The sequence below is a fragment of the Peromyscus leucopus genome, chromosome 2 (assembly GCF_004664715.2).
Source record: "Peromyscus leucopus breed LL Stock chromosome 2, UCI_PerLeu_2.1, whole genome shotgun sequence".
NCBI lineage: Eukaryota > Metazoa > Chordata > Mammalia > Rodentia > Cricetidae > Peromyscus > Peromyscus leucopus.
The window spans coordinates 61,638,228-61,654,480 of NC_051064.1; the positions used below are offsets into that span (position 1 = coordinate 61,638,228).

Genomic DNA, 16,253 nt, shown 5'->3' on the forward strand with positions numbered 1-16,253 from the left:
TGGAGAGATCCTCTTCCTCACCTGAGTCTTCCTCCCCTATAGTCTGAATAGGATTTGTCTCCCCAACCTCCAAAGTCCAGATGTTGAGAACTCGACCTCCAGACTGGTAGTACTAGGAGATGGTAAGAACTTTAAGAGCCAGGTGGTGGTGGCATACACCTTTAATCCCAGCATTCGGGAGGCAGAGGCGGGCGGATCTCTGAGTTCAAGGCTAGCCTGGTCTACAGAGTGAGTTCCAGGACAGCCAGGGCTATTACACAGAGAAACCCTGTCTCAAAAAACAAAAAACCTAATTAATTAACTAATTTAAAAAAAAAAAACTGTAATAAGAGGGTGATTGGGGCAGACTCCCACCTTTGGAAAGATTTCGGAATTCTAGTTTGTGTTTTCTGAGTCCTGCACAGTAAGATAATAGAGGCATTGTGCCCTTGAACCTCCAAAACTTCAGTAAATGTGCGCGTGCGTGCGTGCGTGCGTGCGTGCGTGCGTGATTTTGTGTGTGTGTGTGTGTGTGTGTGTGTGTTTGTGTGTGTGTGTTTTGTGTTGTGTGTGTGTGTGTGTGTGTTGGTTGGTTGTTGATCCCCCAGAGCTTTGCATACTGCATGTATGCAATCTACCACTGGGCTACACTCTCAGCTTAAATCTTTTCTGATAAAATGAGTTGACCCTGGGAATTCCACTGTAGTCATACAAAGCTGGCAGGGCACACACCCAATGGGCTCATTTCCATCTACATCTGAACATGATCAAAGGAAGAGTCAAGAACATCTTTCCGTGGTGATCTGTCCCTCCATCTCATACTTAATGTTTATGTGTATATGTATATGGATATATATGTGTGTGTATATGTGTATATGTATATGGATATATATGTGTGTGTATATGTGTATATGTATATGGATATATATGTGTGTATATGTTTATGTATATATTATTGTGTGTTTTTTTTTTTTTTATTTGTGTATATGTGTATATGTATATGGATATATATGTGTGTGTGTATATGTGTATATGTATATGGGTATATATGTGTGTGTATTATGTATTTTTGTTACTGTTCTCTGCAAACCAATTTAGAAATAAGGCGTGCCGCTGTCTTCTCTACTTGTAACCTCTGGCTTACTCCTCAGCTTCCTGTTATCTGGTTTTGTGACGTTGCTATTCAGGGTCCTCCATGACTTCCTTATTGCTAAATCCAGTAAATACTACCCGCTCCTTATCTCACGTGGCCCTTTGCAGTTCCACCGACCTACCGAGAACCCCTGAGCTCCAAGCCCTCGCCCTTGGCTTCCTGTGTTAGTGTGCTCCGGAGCCAGGTGCTTGCTCTGACTCTCAGCTCCACTAATATGGTCTTGATACTTCCTCACCTGTGAAAAGGGTCAAGGGGACCTCCATCCCAGGGTTGATGTGAGATCAAGGGAATTCACAGTGTGCTAAGGAAGCTTTTCTTAATCCTTAATATGTTCCTCTATGTTTTCCTTCCACATTTTTGTATATTCATTGTGATTTCTTTATCACTTGTCCTCCAACTGAAACAAGAACTACTAAGGTCCTTCAATCTGTGGGACTGTAGGGCAGGGAATTAGTTGTCTAGGTGAGGAGCCAAGCAGGGCGTGGTGAGGTCATCAAGAGCAGCAGAGGCAGGACGCTCCCATCGTCCTCAGGACTGGAGGGGCAGTGGAGAAGCTGATCTTAGTAGAAACTGGTCACTTCTGTGAACCCTAGCTGGGCAGCACCGCTGTGCCCCTACACCTGGGGCCACAAAAGAAGCCCTGGATAGCAGCCTAGCCAGCTTCACTCTGAAGAAAAGGAGAGGGGCAGGGGGAGAGAGACCTGACCTCTGTCTTCATCCTGCATTCTGGTCTCTCATCAGTGTCTTCTACTGCCAAAATATGGTCCTCGGTGGGCAGCTGATGTAGGGGAGCCCACCAGTCTTTCCTGAGATTTGTCACATACAGAGGAAAATACCTTTCTATTAGGTTGGGAGCAATTGTTTCTCATAATGCACAGAGTGCCTGCCTAAAAATGAAGTCAAGCCAGGTATGATGTGGCACATGCCTTTAATTCCAACATTCTGGAGGCAGAGGTAGGCAGAGCTCTGTGAATTCAAGACCAGCCTGGCCAACAAAGTGAGTTCTAGGATAGATAGAGCTACATAGTGAGACCCTACCTCAACATAAAATAAAATAAAATAATAAAATAAAGCCAGAGGGGAGTAAAGTAGGAGAGAAAGGGGGGCAAGATCATTTGAATGCTAGAGCCAGCTGGGCCAGCAGCTAGCGTGACTTCCTGGTTATAGGAGCCAATTTCCTTCTGTTGATACCGCTTTACATAAAACTGGAAAAAAAAAAAAAGTCACCTGAAAATATGAAGTGAGAATTGAGTTTCACTTGGGGAGTGTCAACACGGTAGTGAGCGCTTCTTATTGGTCAGTCCCACTACTGAGGTATTTGCATGTCTGTCTGCTAGCGGGGCGTAGGTTCATCTGGTCCTTGAGCTCAAGGGGGTTTCGGGGATGAAGTGGGGTGTGAGGAAAGCACCGGCCGAGGAAGTAGCTTAAGCAGAGCTCTCAAGGTGGAGAAGAACTGTGCTGGCAGGAGATGACTGAGCAAGAGTCAAAAGCAAGCAAATGGCCTCTGAGCACCTTCAGGTGGGGACCGGTCAGAGAGGACGTGGGTGGAAAGGGCTGAGACCCTCTCGGTGCAGCGACAGGAAGGTTCGAGGGTCCGTTTGCTCCTTTAATTTTTTTGGTCTTTTTTGATTTGGGGAAGTATTAGCCAGTGCTACTGGGTTACTGAGTCAGAGAATTTGTGCTCTGTGGTTGGGATGAGGAGAGTCTGGCAACGAAAGGTCAGATAGGAAGGCGTTTGGCCGAGACTGGAGTTGTTGCCTGGGGAGGAAGGATTAGGAAGTACTCAACTGTCTCTAGTTGGTGGAGTCACAGTACTGGCCTCGCAACCCGAGGGACTGGAGATGATCTGTACCTTCCCTGAGGACGAGGATTCAGACAGGAAGTGAAGGTGCTAGTGATGTGTTCAGATGACTAGAATGTGGCGTCATGAGTTATTTAAGGACAGAGGTTGTCCAAAGGTCACTATTGAAAACCTGCTCTAATGAACGCTGCCCTGGGAAACTTCATTCAGATGAGCAATCACCGTAGTCTGAATGGAATTGAGAGTACAGGATGAAGAGGCTGAGGTCGGAGCTTAGACAAAAAGTGTTGCAGGGAGTTCTGGGTTAGCTTGGGCTACACAGCAAGAACCAAACCAGCCAGGGCTGCAGAGCAAGAAAGAAAGAAAAAAGAACTTAGGCACAGACGGCACTGACAATAAGGGATGGCAAGACGCCATAGTGGCCTGGGAATTGAGGGCTAGGGGAGGCTGTAGGGAAGACAGATGTCCATGACAGACAAGAGCTTCTCAAAGCAAAGGAAGCACAAAAGACATCAGCTTGGCCAAGGGACACTGGTGGTCTATGAGCACTGACACTTGCTAGCTACAGAGTCCTTCATTTGGACCACCAGAGCAGCAAATAAGAATTAACGACATTTATGTGGGTTCTCCTGTGTGCACAGAGGGGCAGAGTGGGGAGCCAGGGCTATTCAGGGAAGGTTTCAGGGGTCCTGTTTGAGAACTGACAGAGGCCAGAAAGCATGTGGCACATCTGTGCAGCCAAGTGCAGGTACTTCCAAACCCTTACCTCTGCAGCCATGTACCCAGCTCTGTGCTTGATGCTCCGGAATAGACAAAGACAAGCAGAAGTCTGCCTCTGGAGTGTTCACTGTCCCGTGAGAAGGACACACATCAGCAGACGGATCCAGTGGATGTGACAAGCACTTAACAGCTAAGCTTTTGTGGCCTGGGACAAACTCCTTTATGTTAAAATGCCTTCATTTCCCAATCTAAATTTTGTTACAGGATGTTCTAAGATGTGTGTGTGTGTGTGTGTGTGTGTGTGTGTGTGTGTGTGTGTGTGTTCTATGGTGTGGAGGTCAGAGGACAACTTTCAGGAGTTGTTTCTCTCACTCCCCATGCTAAGGCGGGGCCTCTACTGTGGCTGCCACTCTTTGCAGTCCAGGCTAGCTGACCTTCCAGCTTCCAGGCTCTTCTCTGGTCACCTCTGCCTCCTGTGTCACTGGAGGGCTGCTGGGATTACATCTGACTTTTGTGTGGTGAAGGGATTGAACTAAGGTCACCAGGCTTGTTCAGCAGCTACGTTTGCTGGATGACCTGTCTCACCCCACTGTTCTCACTTCAAGTGGGGTGCTCAGCATCTTCTACAGCACAGTAGCTACTGTACGTCGACCATCCCTAACCTGAAACTCTGAAATTCTAAACGCTAGGAGACACCAAAATCACCCAAAATCTGAGAGGGTTAGCCAGTACACTCTGTAAAGTTTTGGAACAAAGCTAGGCATGATGGTGAACACCTTTGATTCCAACATAACTAAAAAAAATGAATCAGATGTGGTGCCAGATACCTTTAATCCCAGCGCTCTGGAGGCAGAGGCAGGCAGATCTCTGTGAGTTTGAGGCCAGCCTGGTCTACAGAGTGAATTACAGGATAACCAGGGCTACACAGAGAAACCATGTGTAGTTTCTCTGTGGTGAAAAAAGAAGAAGAAGACGAAGAAAGCTAGCGGAGAGCAAGCCACAAGGCTAGAAAATATGCATCATTCCTCCCTGGTTTCTGTCTGAGACGAAAATAATATGTTACTCTTCACAGTCTGCAGGCACAGTTTTAGATAAACTTAATTTGTATGTCCACTTTCAAAAGTCCCGCAATCCAAAGGCAACTGAACTCTAGCTCTGCCTGATCGGGCACAAACACGGGTGTGGGTGTCTGACCCACTTCCAGCCGAGACACCAGCCAGAGCTCTGCCCGGACTATCAGGAAGCGGGGCCCTTTCTGCTTGTTGCAAGTAGCAGATTCCCAACATCAGCACCACCTTCTCTAGCCATACCTGAAGCCAAATTATCTGGGTCTTTTCAGTAAGGAAGCTTGGACGTTTTCCTATGGCCAGCTTGCTTTTTTAAATTGTATGTCCTTTTAAAAGAACCGTAACTAGGGGCCAACCAAATGGCTTGGCGGGTAAAAGCGCTTGCTACGCGAGCTGACCACCTGAACTAAATCCCCAGGAGCCCACTCAAGAAAGCCTGATGGTGTCCAGCTCTAATGGCAGCACTCCCATCTCCAGACGGGAGGTGGAGACAGGAGACGGCCCAGGAGCTCACGGGCCGGCCAGCCAGGATCAAGTAGCACCATAGACACAAGAAACCCTGTCTCAACAAGTCAAGGGAGAATGGACTCAAAAAAGTTGTTCTTTTGATACGCACACACACACACACACACACACACACACACACATACACACACACGGATGGGGGGAAGAAGACTAATAATAGCCAGATGTGATGAGCCACGCTTTAATGCCAAGGAACCAGAGGCAGGCATATCACTGAGTTCAAGGCCAGCTGGGTAGACCTACATAGCAAGATCCGTCTCAAAAAAAAAAAAAAGGCAAACATAATGTCATAACACATGTACATGGTGTGTGTGCAACAGTATTCGGAGGCCAGAGGTCAACAGCAAGTGTCCTCAATCATGCCGACCCCTCCTTTTGCTGTGGCCTCTAGCTCAGAGATCCACTAGTCTCTGCCTCCAGAGCGCTGCGATTAAAGGTGTGCCCCATCACATGAAGCAAGCTCCATCTTACTTTTTGAGACAGTCTCTTGCTGAACCTGAAGTTCACTGGTTCAGCTAGACTGACTGACTATGTGTCCCAGAGATACTCCTGGCCTGCTCCCAGTTACTGATGTGTGCAACCGTGCTTTAAGGGGGTGCAGGGGACCCCGATTCCAGTCCTCACGCTTGCAGAGCAGGCACGCTATGAACAGAGCCATCTCCCCGACCTCCATGCCTTGCTTTTCTAAAGACAGGCTGGCCTTGAACTCTCCTGATTCTTCTGCCTCTCCTCCCAGGGGATTACAGGTGTGTGCTACCATCGTGCCCTGCTCATACGTTGCTGGGGACTGAACTCCAGGCCTAGGACATGCACTCAACCAACTGAGCAACATTCCCATTCTCTTCATTCACCCTTTTTGTTCATTCTGAAAATATGTGAGGCGGTCAGACACTCTTCTGGGAACACAAGATTATTCACTAACCCAGCAAGACCCCTGTTCTCCGAGTACGCACTGTGTTATGTAGCAGATGCTCCGGAAAGAAGAAAGCAGGGTGGGAAGGGGTCTTCAGGACCACCAGCTATTGGGAACGGGACTTGCGTAGGACTTTCTGAGAATCTGAGACTGGAATAGACTTCAGGAAAGGAGGGAGGTGACAAATGGTTGTCTGCAATAAATGTAAGGTAGAGGGCACGGTGGAGGAGAGGCCTACAGAAGGCAGGGTGAGTCAGGGAACAGCCTGGAGGGGTCAGGGGAAGGGTCAGACTACGTTGGCCTGGAAGGACCCCTGAGAACACTGGCCTTTACTTTGAGTGCCCGGGGGACATTCCAGGGTCTTGAGGAGAAAGAAGCCAAAGCTGGACTCCCAGGCTGCCGAGCTGGAAATCGCTTGCTTGATCCACTATATTAGCTGGCTTTCTTTAAAATGTGTCTTTGTTATTGTTATTAGTTGTTTCTGCTGTGTTTTGTTTTAAGATAGGGTCTCCTGGATGTTCTGTCCTAGAGTTCATTCTATAGCACTGGGTTTAAAGGTTAAAGGTTTAAAGGGGAAAAAAGGAATCAAAGATGAAAGGGGAAGATCTGTATTCCCACACCCAGTGAATGAAATGTAAACGGAAGAGACACCTTGGTGGCAGGAAGAGACACCTTGGTGGCAGGAAGGGTCAGGAAGTAGGTAGTGAAGAGGGTGGGATGTGGTGAGAAGTGTAAACCAGTGGGGGTTGAAAGGGTTAAGTGTTCAGTTCCAGAATGCACACTCAAGTAGGAGGCTGAGTCACAGGAGAACTGCTCAGAATATGGGGACAAAAGGGAAAAAAGAAGAGAAATAGGTCAAGTTTATTTATTTACATTTTTGGCAGAAGAAAAAAAAAAGAAGTAGTATAAGGCCCAGGGGTTTAGCTAGCATCAGAAGAATTCATCCATCTGGCCCTTGGTGGACAATAATTCTTCCCACTGTTCCACAATTTGGACACTGTGAGAAGCTGATAAGGGAGCATCCACCACGTTCTTTCCTACCCCAGAACCAAAAAGGCCATTCAGAAGTGACAGCTAGACTCATGATGACAGACACCATCTGAAGCCCGAGAAGGCAACTACCCGCTCTACAACAACCTGGCCCTGCACAATAACCTGGCACTGTGTTCAGCCTGCCAAAACCTTCATGCCCCTTAGCCAGAACCAACCCTAAATCCTTGTCATCTAGGATGAAAATCCCAATGGCTAAAGAGGCAGGGGAAAGGTCTCTTCTCACAAGACCGATCACAGGACCTGACTTGACCTCCAACAACACGCATGCTACCCCGACAAGGCAAGCATGGGCAAGGAGAGCTTTCCTCCCACCACCCTCACCTCTGGGGCTTGCTAGACTGGGGGGTGGGGTGGAGTGGAGGAGTTGGAGAGATGGCTCATCAGTTAAGAGTACTTCCTACTCTTCCAGAGCATCTGAGTTCACCTACCGGCACCCCTGTCAGGAGGTCAGAGAGCCTGTAATTTCAGCTCCAGGCAAAGCAACACCCTCTTCTGGCCTCTGAGGGGACCTGCACACACACAGCATCCATTCACACAGACACACAGACACACACACACACACACACACACACACACAGACACACACACAGACACACATACACACACTCACACTAAATCTCTTTTTAAAAATGTATGAGAATACAGGTATGCCAAGATAAGAGAATATTACTCCCAATCAGAAAAAACTACCATGCTTAGCCTCTAAGGAAAAGTGGCTGATTGTAAATCAGGCCCTTGAGACTTGTGTCATTTAGATGCTCCCCACAGTTGTTAGGAAACTTATTAAATATTGAATAATTAATAACAGTGCCTTCAAGACTCTTTCAAAGAAAAGATCCTGTGGAGGAAACCATCCATAATTAGACATGGGCCTCACTTCCTGCCAACCAGCCAGATCTTAGTGGGACAGGGAACTTACCTTCCCAGAGTACTTATTAGTAAAATGACTCCACTTCTGAATTAATTATCCAAGAGTGGCACATAAGCGAATATTTAAAATAGCAGTCTGTGAGGCAAGGGATATAGCTCAGTGGTAGAGCACTTGGCATGGGTTCAACCCCGAGCAACACACAACACACACACACACTGTAGAAGCCAGGGTCCAAGATGGTCACAAGGATCTCCATTTCCTAGTGTTCCCTAGGATCCACACCCTCTCCCCATGTACCAGTGTCCCTCTATAGAATCCAGCAGAGGTATGTCACTTTGGGGATCAGTTACATAGGGCTGGCTGGAGTCTTGGGCTGTCTTGAATCACTTTCTCTGGCAGAAACCAGTTACTATGCTGTAGCCTGTGAAGAACCTCATGAATGAGCCTAGAAGGGAGGTTAGAACCCTCCCAATCCAGCCTTGCAGATGATGGCAGCCTCCTAAAGGTCCAACCCAGACCCACCCAGGATCCTGACCCACAGACAGTATTTTCAGATGCTAAATTCTGGGGTAATCTGTTACGCAACAGTAAGAGAATAATTTCATTTCCTACACAGAACCAAGACAACAACTGAAGGTTTAACCTTAGCTCTCATTCGACATCCATCAAAAATCAATTTCTCTGCTAATAAGAAAAAAACAAATTTATCATTCAGGCATTCAACAATCACTTTCTGAATGTCAAACGTAAGCAAAGGGTTTGCAAGCCTATGTTTTCATAGAATCTAAAAAATCTATAAAAAGCAATAACCACAGAGGGACAGGCGTGCATGCAAGAACACATTTTGAGCTGTTCAATCCATCAATTTCATTAGCTTATGCTTTAGAAATGTATATCACTCCCTGGTCATTCTGAGGGCTTGAGGCTATCAAGTCATACTCTCCCATGGGCATGGTTACCCTTGCATATGGCCTCCAATCTAAGAGAAGGAGAAAAGTAAGTCTCTCGATTCCATTAATACTGAGGAAAGGAGAGAATTCATTTAGTATTTTAGCAGGAGGAAGAAACCCTGATCTCGAGTGCTAAGAACAACTGGAATGTCTACAACTCATGACTAAGTGGCAGCAGGAGCGCAGATCACTGCTCAAAATCCTGGTCACAGCTGAAATGGCGATGGGGGCGGGGGAGATGCTGTCTCTTCCTCCTCACTGGACTTTGCTATCTCTCAAAGCAGCAGGAGGGTAGAACAGCTCTACAACCAAGAGCCTCCTTATGCACAAAGAAGGTCAGAGGGCGAGCTTGCTTTCCGCCAACCACAAAACCTGCCACTGCCAAACCTAATCGATGTGGTCCGCTCCAGGAGGTGAATGAAGCCCCAGACAGAAAACCACAGCAAGACTCTCCTCCCGCCGCCGCTGAGGTCGGAGTCAGGTGACTCCTCGGGGCAAACAGCAAACCTAAACAAAGATCACTCCCCACATGACCGACTGGGGAGAAGAAGAGCAAGGCTGCTCGGTCCCACCCCAGAAAGCCATTAGCCATTAACTATTGCTTCTTTGCGGTACCGAGAAGCTGGAGGCGCCAACAAGTTATTCCTATTCCGCAGTCCTCTTCAAGGAATGCACCTAGAGGGGTGAGGGACCCCCTTCCCAGGACACAAGGGCCAAGCACCGCAGCACAAACCCCGGGCCCCCACTTGCACGCTGCAACCTGAACCCCTCCCTACCAGCTGTCACCCGCGCTCTGGGCCAGTCTCAGCCAGAGAAACACATGCCCTCTGGCTACTCAGCCCGCAGCTGCGACCCCGCGGGGGCAGCAAGAGGACACGCTCTGGCCAAGGGATCTAGGGGCCAGAGCATGCCTGATCCCCGGGAAAGGGGCGCTAGGGTGAGCGCGGCCCGGTGGCAGGGGTGGCCCTAGATCCACCATCCTTCCTCTCTCCTCCCCAGGAGTCCCCAGACACGAGCACCCCACCTTGTCACCGAAGCTGCGGGCCATCAGTAGGTCCGGGCTGGGCGTGCTGTCTCCTCCCACGGCCTCCTCGCTGCTGGAGCCGGCCAGCGGGTGCGGCATGTCGCGCAGGGAGTGGGGCCCCGTGGACGGCAGGGCCTTGGGGGGCCCGCCCGCCATGGCGCGCAGCGCTCGGGACCCGCCGCCGCCGCCGCCGCCGCCTCCCCCGCCCCGCAGCGCTCGGGCCCCACTCGGCCTGAGGCCTTGCACCAGCCGCTGGGGGCGGCCGCCGCCCGATGCTTCTCCTGCCCGCAAGGCTGGGCTTTCCCTAGAGGCACACCGCAGCTCCGCGCGCTAAGCCGCCACGATCCCCGGCACCTCCGGCCCCGCGCCCAGCAAGCAGCGCCACGCCGCCCACGGCTCGCAGCCCCGCCCCCGCGGAGCCTCGCCCGCAGGGAGGGGAGGGGCGGGGCGCCGGGGGCGGGGCTTCAGGAAGGAGGCGTCCCGCCCCGCCCACCTCCCGGCAGGAAGTGCGCCCACCGGCAGCTGCCCTGCGGGCTTGAAGGCTAAGGGACTCGGAAGGCACCCGCCTGAGCCAGGGTCTTCCAGCCTCACCGCGCTCGCAGAAAGCACCCCAAATAGAAATGTGGGGCAGATCTTAGTAACGTAGAGAGTTACGTGGCTCAGAGGGGCTAGAGAACATCGGGCAGAGAAACTAGAAGGACATTTAAAGAGGCAGTGTGGGATGTCTTCAGATCCCACACTGTCGTCCCCGTAATGTCTGGCTTCTGCCGCTAAGCAGGGTTTATGTAAGGCGAAACCTCAGAAACATGAGCATCCGTAAATAGCGTGTGCTACACACATGAGTTATGGCCCCAACGCGCACACGTAGTCCACCAGTCTTCTGCAAGAACCGTGAGGTTCGAGTTATTTTTCATACATTGATGGTTCCTATCCTGGCCTCGAGCCAAGCTGGATTCTCGACTTTTATTTGCTAGCATGGTGGAGATGGCCGAGGCATTACTTCCAACTCTTTAAAGAATACCTTCGTCCCTTTTTTTCCTGTCAGGGGAGCTTCTGTTTCTAAGGCCAAGTTAGAGGGTCATCTGCCCATCTAGCAAAGCCTTAACTACTGTGTGTGGCTCACTGTGAGAAACATGTTTTTTCCGATCCTCAAACTTCTTAGGTCTGTCCAGTTTTGACTGCTAAAATAAAAATAAAATGGTGACAAGTCTTGGCATTGGGATTCACAAAGGGCTCTATCTGTCACACTTTCTCTGGAAAGAAAAGTGGAGAATGCAGAGTTGAAACCAACCCAAAATAACTCTGAGAGTCTCGTTTAACTTCAGTTGGCTCCTTTTCTTCTGGCATAGTCTGAAGAGTTGGACCTTTACTACTGTAGCGATTGTCTTTCGTCTCCTTCGGAGTGGTCTGCCTGGACTGGGGAAAATAAGATTGAAAGGGCACTAACAACATTTTAAATGCATCTGTCTCATGGGAGTGCTGAGGTCTGATCCTCTGAGTTAGGCAAAATTGTCGATCCATTTACATTTAGGAACTATTACATACCCTATTATCTTCATTAAAACAGATGATACGAATACAACTAGAAACGACTGATGTATGGATATCTAACAGATTTTCTTCTTGACTATTGTTATTTATTTTAACAACTGGGCCACATTAACGCAATGGAGCTCTTAAGATTCCATAGAAGTGGGGCTGGAGAGATGACTCCGTAGTTTCCACTGACTGCTCTTAGAGAGGACCCAGGTTCGACAACATCCATAAAACAAGAATAAATATCAAAAGAAAATTCCATAGAAGAGCCAATTACATGGCTCAGTAGGTAAAAGAACCTGCCACCCATGCCTAAGGACCTGAGTTCAGGCCCCAGAACCCACAGGAAAAGCCAGATGCTGTGGCATTCCTTGATCCAGGCAGCGGCTGGCTAATCATCCAGAAGCCTAGAATACCCAGTGCTGCGGCTGCATCAGCACAAACATAAGAAACTCTGCCTCGGGGGGGGGGGGGGGCGAGGGGGGAGGGGGATTGAAAGAACCAACTCCCCAAAGTTCACCCTCGGAGCGCATGCCTGTGCGCACGCGCATGCGCAGTAAAGGGCCAAGTAGGGAGACAGCAGAGTCAGACACAAGAAAACGGTGGGAGATAGCTGGGACTCAGGATCGAGGTCCTTGTTCCATGCTAAGAGCTCCTGCATGCTATTCCCTTCCTTTTTCCTCGGGTTTTTCTCTACCATTCTTCTGAAATAACAACCACAGAATATCCGTAATTACATGATGCATTCCAAACTCCATGTCCTTAGTTTGAATCAGAATAACATGTTTCTACGCCTCCCCACATCGGAAGGAGGAGAGAGGAAAAACAAAGAGGGAAGGAAGAGAGAGACGACAGAGACAGAGAGTGAGTTCCTAAGGGCCATGTGAAAGTTTCTTTATTTACTTTCCTGGTCAGTCAGAGGCATCTGGCAGAAATGATCCAGTTGTGGTAGTCATCAAGACTAAAGAAAGTGAACTAGAGGAAATATTTTTGATGGAAAGTTCCAGCATTCATTTTTCAGCCGAGGCCCGCCTGTTCCTGTCCACCGTTTCCTGTTTCATTTCAGTGCTCCTTGTGGTGAGGAATAGTTCTTGAAATAACCTAAGTCCCAGAGCACGTGACTCTGTCTACTGAGAGCAACATGGTCGGGAGGAGGAAACATGGGAAGTTTATCAGAACAAAAGGCTGTGGTGTTAGTTGGAAACTATGGAGAGAAACTTGGACTTGTAGGGCTGAGCTCTAAGAAGGACATGGGAGTTTGTGGGTTCCCCGCCTCCCCATGTCTCTACGTATTGGGAACTGCACTTGCCTAGAAAAGCCTATTTCTGTTAAGATTCCACAGACTAAATGATTACAACTTTGTGTTGTTGGAATATTGCAGGTCATCTTTGGCTATCTTTAGTCCCCTTGATAGTCATTTGTTGCTGGGCATAGTTGTCCATGCCTTTCATCGCAGCAAAGGCAGGCAGATCTCTGAGATCAAGGCCAGCCTGGTCTACAAAGAGAGTTCTAAGACAGCTGGGGCTACACGGAGAAACCCTGTCTCTAAAAAAGAAAAAATGGTAATTTATCTGACCTAACTTCCTTTTGACTATCAAGTAAAATCTTTAGGATGTGTTAACTCACCAAACCAATAGCTTCCACCAACCCCAAAACTGAAAAACTGTCATCAGAGAGCACCTGAGGCCTGTAACAGCTGTCCCCACTCTTCTGTAGCCTATCTAACTAATGTCCCCACAAATGTATTTGGTAAACACATTGATTTTATGACTTTCTGTTGTTCTGTGACTATAAAAATGTATCTAAATCAGGATGTGGTGACACCTGCCTTTAATCCCAGCACTGGGAAGGCAAGTGGATCTCTAGGGGGCCAGCTTGCTTTATATAGTGAGTTCCCAGCCAGCCGGGGCTACACAGTGAAATCCTGCCTCAAGAAAGGGAGGGAGAGCGAGCAGGAGGAAAGAGGAGAGGAGAGGAGGGGAAAGTGTGGTGATAGATTGTGTACCCTAATAAAATTTTCCTGAAGATCAGAGAGCAGAACAAGCCACTAGATTAAACATAGAAGCCAGGCAGTGGTGGCACACACCTTTAATCCTAGCACTTGGGAGACAGAGATCTGTCTGGATCTCTGTGAGTTCAAAGCCACCCTGGACTACATGAAATTGACTCAGTCTAGGAGAGAAACAGCCAGGCAGTGGTGGCACATGCCTTTAATCCCAATAATTGGGAGTCACATGCTTTTAATCCCAACACTTGAGATCTCACACCTTTAATCCCAGTATTTGGGAAGCACACGTCATTAATCCCAGCACTAGGAAGGAAGTGATGGCTGGGCGGAGAAAGGTATATAAGGCATGAGGAGACAGGAACTAGAGCCTTTTCAGGCTGAGGAGTCCTAGAGGTAAAAGGTGGCTGTGGCTTGTTCCTTTGTCTCTCTGACCTTTCAGCATTTACCCCAATATCTGACTCCGGGTTTTTTATTAAAAGACCAATTTAGAATTGAGTTACAGGAAGGGGAAGGGAAGGGAAGGAAGGGAAGAAGGGAAGAAAATAATCATGTATGAACTCCCACAGTAAAACATGTCATTCCAAGTACATTCAACCCATGTTCCTTGGGGTATGGCCAAACATATTTGGCCCAGAATAAACTATCTACCTTTGGAGCAAGACCCAGTTGCATGGGCCCTTCCCCATCTACAGGGAATGGTAGGCACTTAGCCTGGGACCTATCAAGAGACAGGGCCCTGGGCCCCACAATTTAGTAACTTTGCCAAACAGGAATCCTGTCAACCTTACTAGCAATCCTGTCAGGACTGCATGTGAGTGCTCAGTCCTCAGAAACAAAGCCACGCCAACAAGGCATTGTCTCATTTTCTCCCTTGGTACAGCGTGTGCTTGGGCACTCTTGGTGTTTGTATTAGCTGCTTATCCTCCTCTGGCTTTTAATACAATCATAGCTTTATTCTATATGGCATCCCAAGCCCTGCCTCAAAATAACACCACCACTTCTGAAGTGGACGCTGGGGAGGACAAAGGAGGTTTTCAGAGAACATTCAGAGTGACATGTAACAAGCCACAGAGGGCTGTCTCAAACAAGGGGTGGGGGATGCCCAGCTGAGATGGCACAACCCCAACAGAGAGAAATGTGTGTGGACAGTTCAATTCAGCTGGTGATGTCCCAGGAAAGAAGCAAATCCACTCGAAGCCAGGATCTGAAGAGTTTTGCAGACAAGAAATTAGATCATGCTGGAGAGCCAACAGACCAGCTCTGGGGTAAATGACAGGATCGTTTTATCTCTCCGCATCACAACGCTCTGAGGCGGGGTGGGTGAACGTGCTTGCCAGGCAAGAATGAAGGCCTAAGTTCAGATCCAACGCTCCCATCAAAAGCCAGGTGTAGGAGAGATGGCTCAGTGGTTAAGAGCACTTGCTGCTCTTGCAGAAGACCCTGGTTTGATTTCCAGCACCCGCACGATGGCTCACAGCCAGCTGTAACTCTAGTGCCAATGGATCTAACGCTCTCTTCTAGTCTCCAGTGGTACCAGGCACTCACACACATACAAGTAAACATTAATACATTTTAAAAAGAGAGAAAAAAAAAAAAAAAAGATGGGCTGGAGGGATGGCTCAGGAATTAAGAGCTCTGACTGCTCTTCCAGAGGACTTGGGTTCAGTTCCCAGCACCTACACAGCAGCTCACAACTGTCTGTAACTCAACTCCCAGCGAATCCAACACACACATGATGTACAGACACACATGCAGGAAGAATATCTATGCTCAAAAAATAAAAATAAAGGTTTGAGCTGGGCGGTGGTGGCACAAACCTTTAATCCCAGCCCTCTGGAGGCAGAGGCAGGCGGGTCTCTGTGAGTTTGAGGCCAGCCTGGGCTACAGAGTGAGATCTAGGACAGGTGCCAAAGCTACACAGAGAAACCCTGTCTCGGAAAAAAAAAAAAAAAAAAAAAAAAAAAAAAGGCAGGTGCAGCACCAGAGAGGAAAAACAAGAGGATCCTCGAGGCTCTGGCCAGCCAGGCTAACCAAATCAGTGAGCTCCAGGTTACAGTGGATATCCTGTCTCCGAAGATGATGATGATGATGATGATGACGACAATGATGATGTAGCAGGTGCTTGTAGAAAATCACCCAACATCCAGCGCCTGCTTCCATACATGCGCACACACATACACACGAGCACAGGGTAGGGTCGGGAGTCTGGAAGCCCCACTTCTTTTGGGTATATGGGTGCAGGTTTGGATGGGCCCATGTGCGTGCAGGTGGAAGCCTGAAGAGGACATCAGATGTCTTCCTGTAACTCTCTCACCTTGCTCTCTTGAGACAGTCTCTTACTGGTCGCCATTTCAGCTAGGCTGGCTGTTCTGCATGCTCCTGGGATCCACCCATCCTCCCCACCCCCAACACTGAGGTGACAAGCATGCGCAGACCAGCTTTTATGTGGGTGCTGGGGGTTCGAGCTCAGGTCCTTCTGCTTGCACAACAATGCTCTTACCCACTGAGCCATCGAGCCATCTCCTCTCCTCTCTCTCTCTCTCTCTCTCTCTCTCTCTCTCTCTCTCTCACACACACACACACACACACACACACACACACACACACACACACACAAGGGGAGCTAAAACTAGAAAGAGCTCATGTGACTTGC

General features: G+C 48.8%; 1 protein-coding gene across 1 annotated transcript in view; it reads right to left on the reverse strand.

The window, feature by feature from the left end:
- The window catches only part of Snx30 (sorting nexin family member 30), a 103,146-nt gene extending 92,699 nt beyond the window's left edge, over positions 1-10,447 (reverse strand). The window contains exon 1 of the mRNA XM_028856445.2: positions 10,057-10,447. Coding sequence (XP_028712278.1) covers positions 10,057-10,212 — 156 coding nt within the window. The 5' untranslated portion in view covers positions 10,213-10,447. The remainder of the gene's footprint in view (positions 1-10,056) is intronic.
- Positions 10,448-16,253: the final 5,806 nt, after the last annotated feature.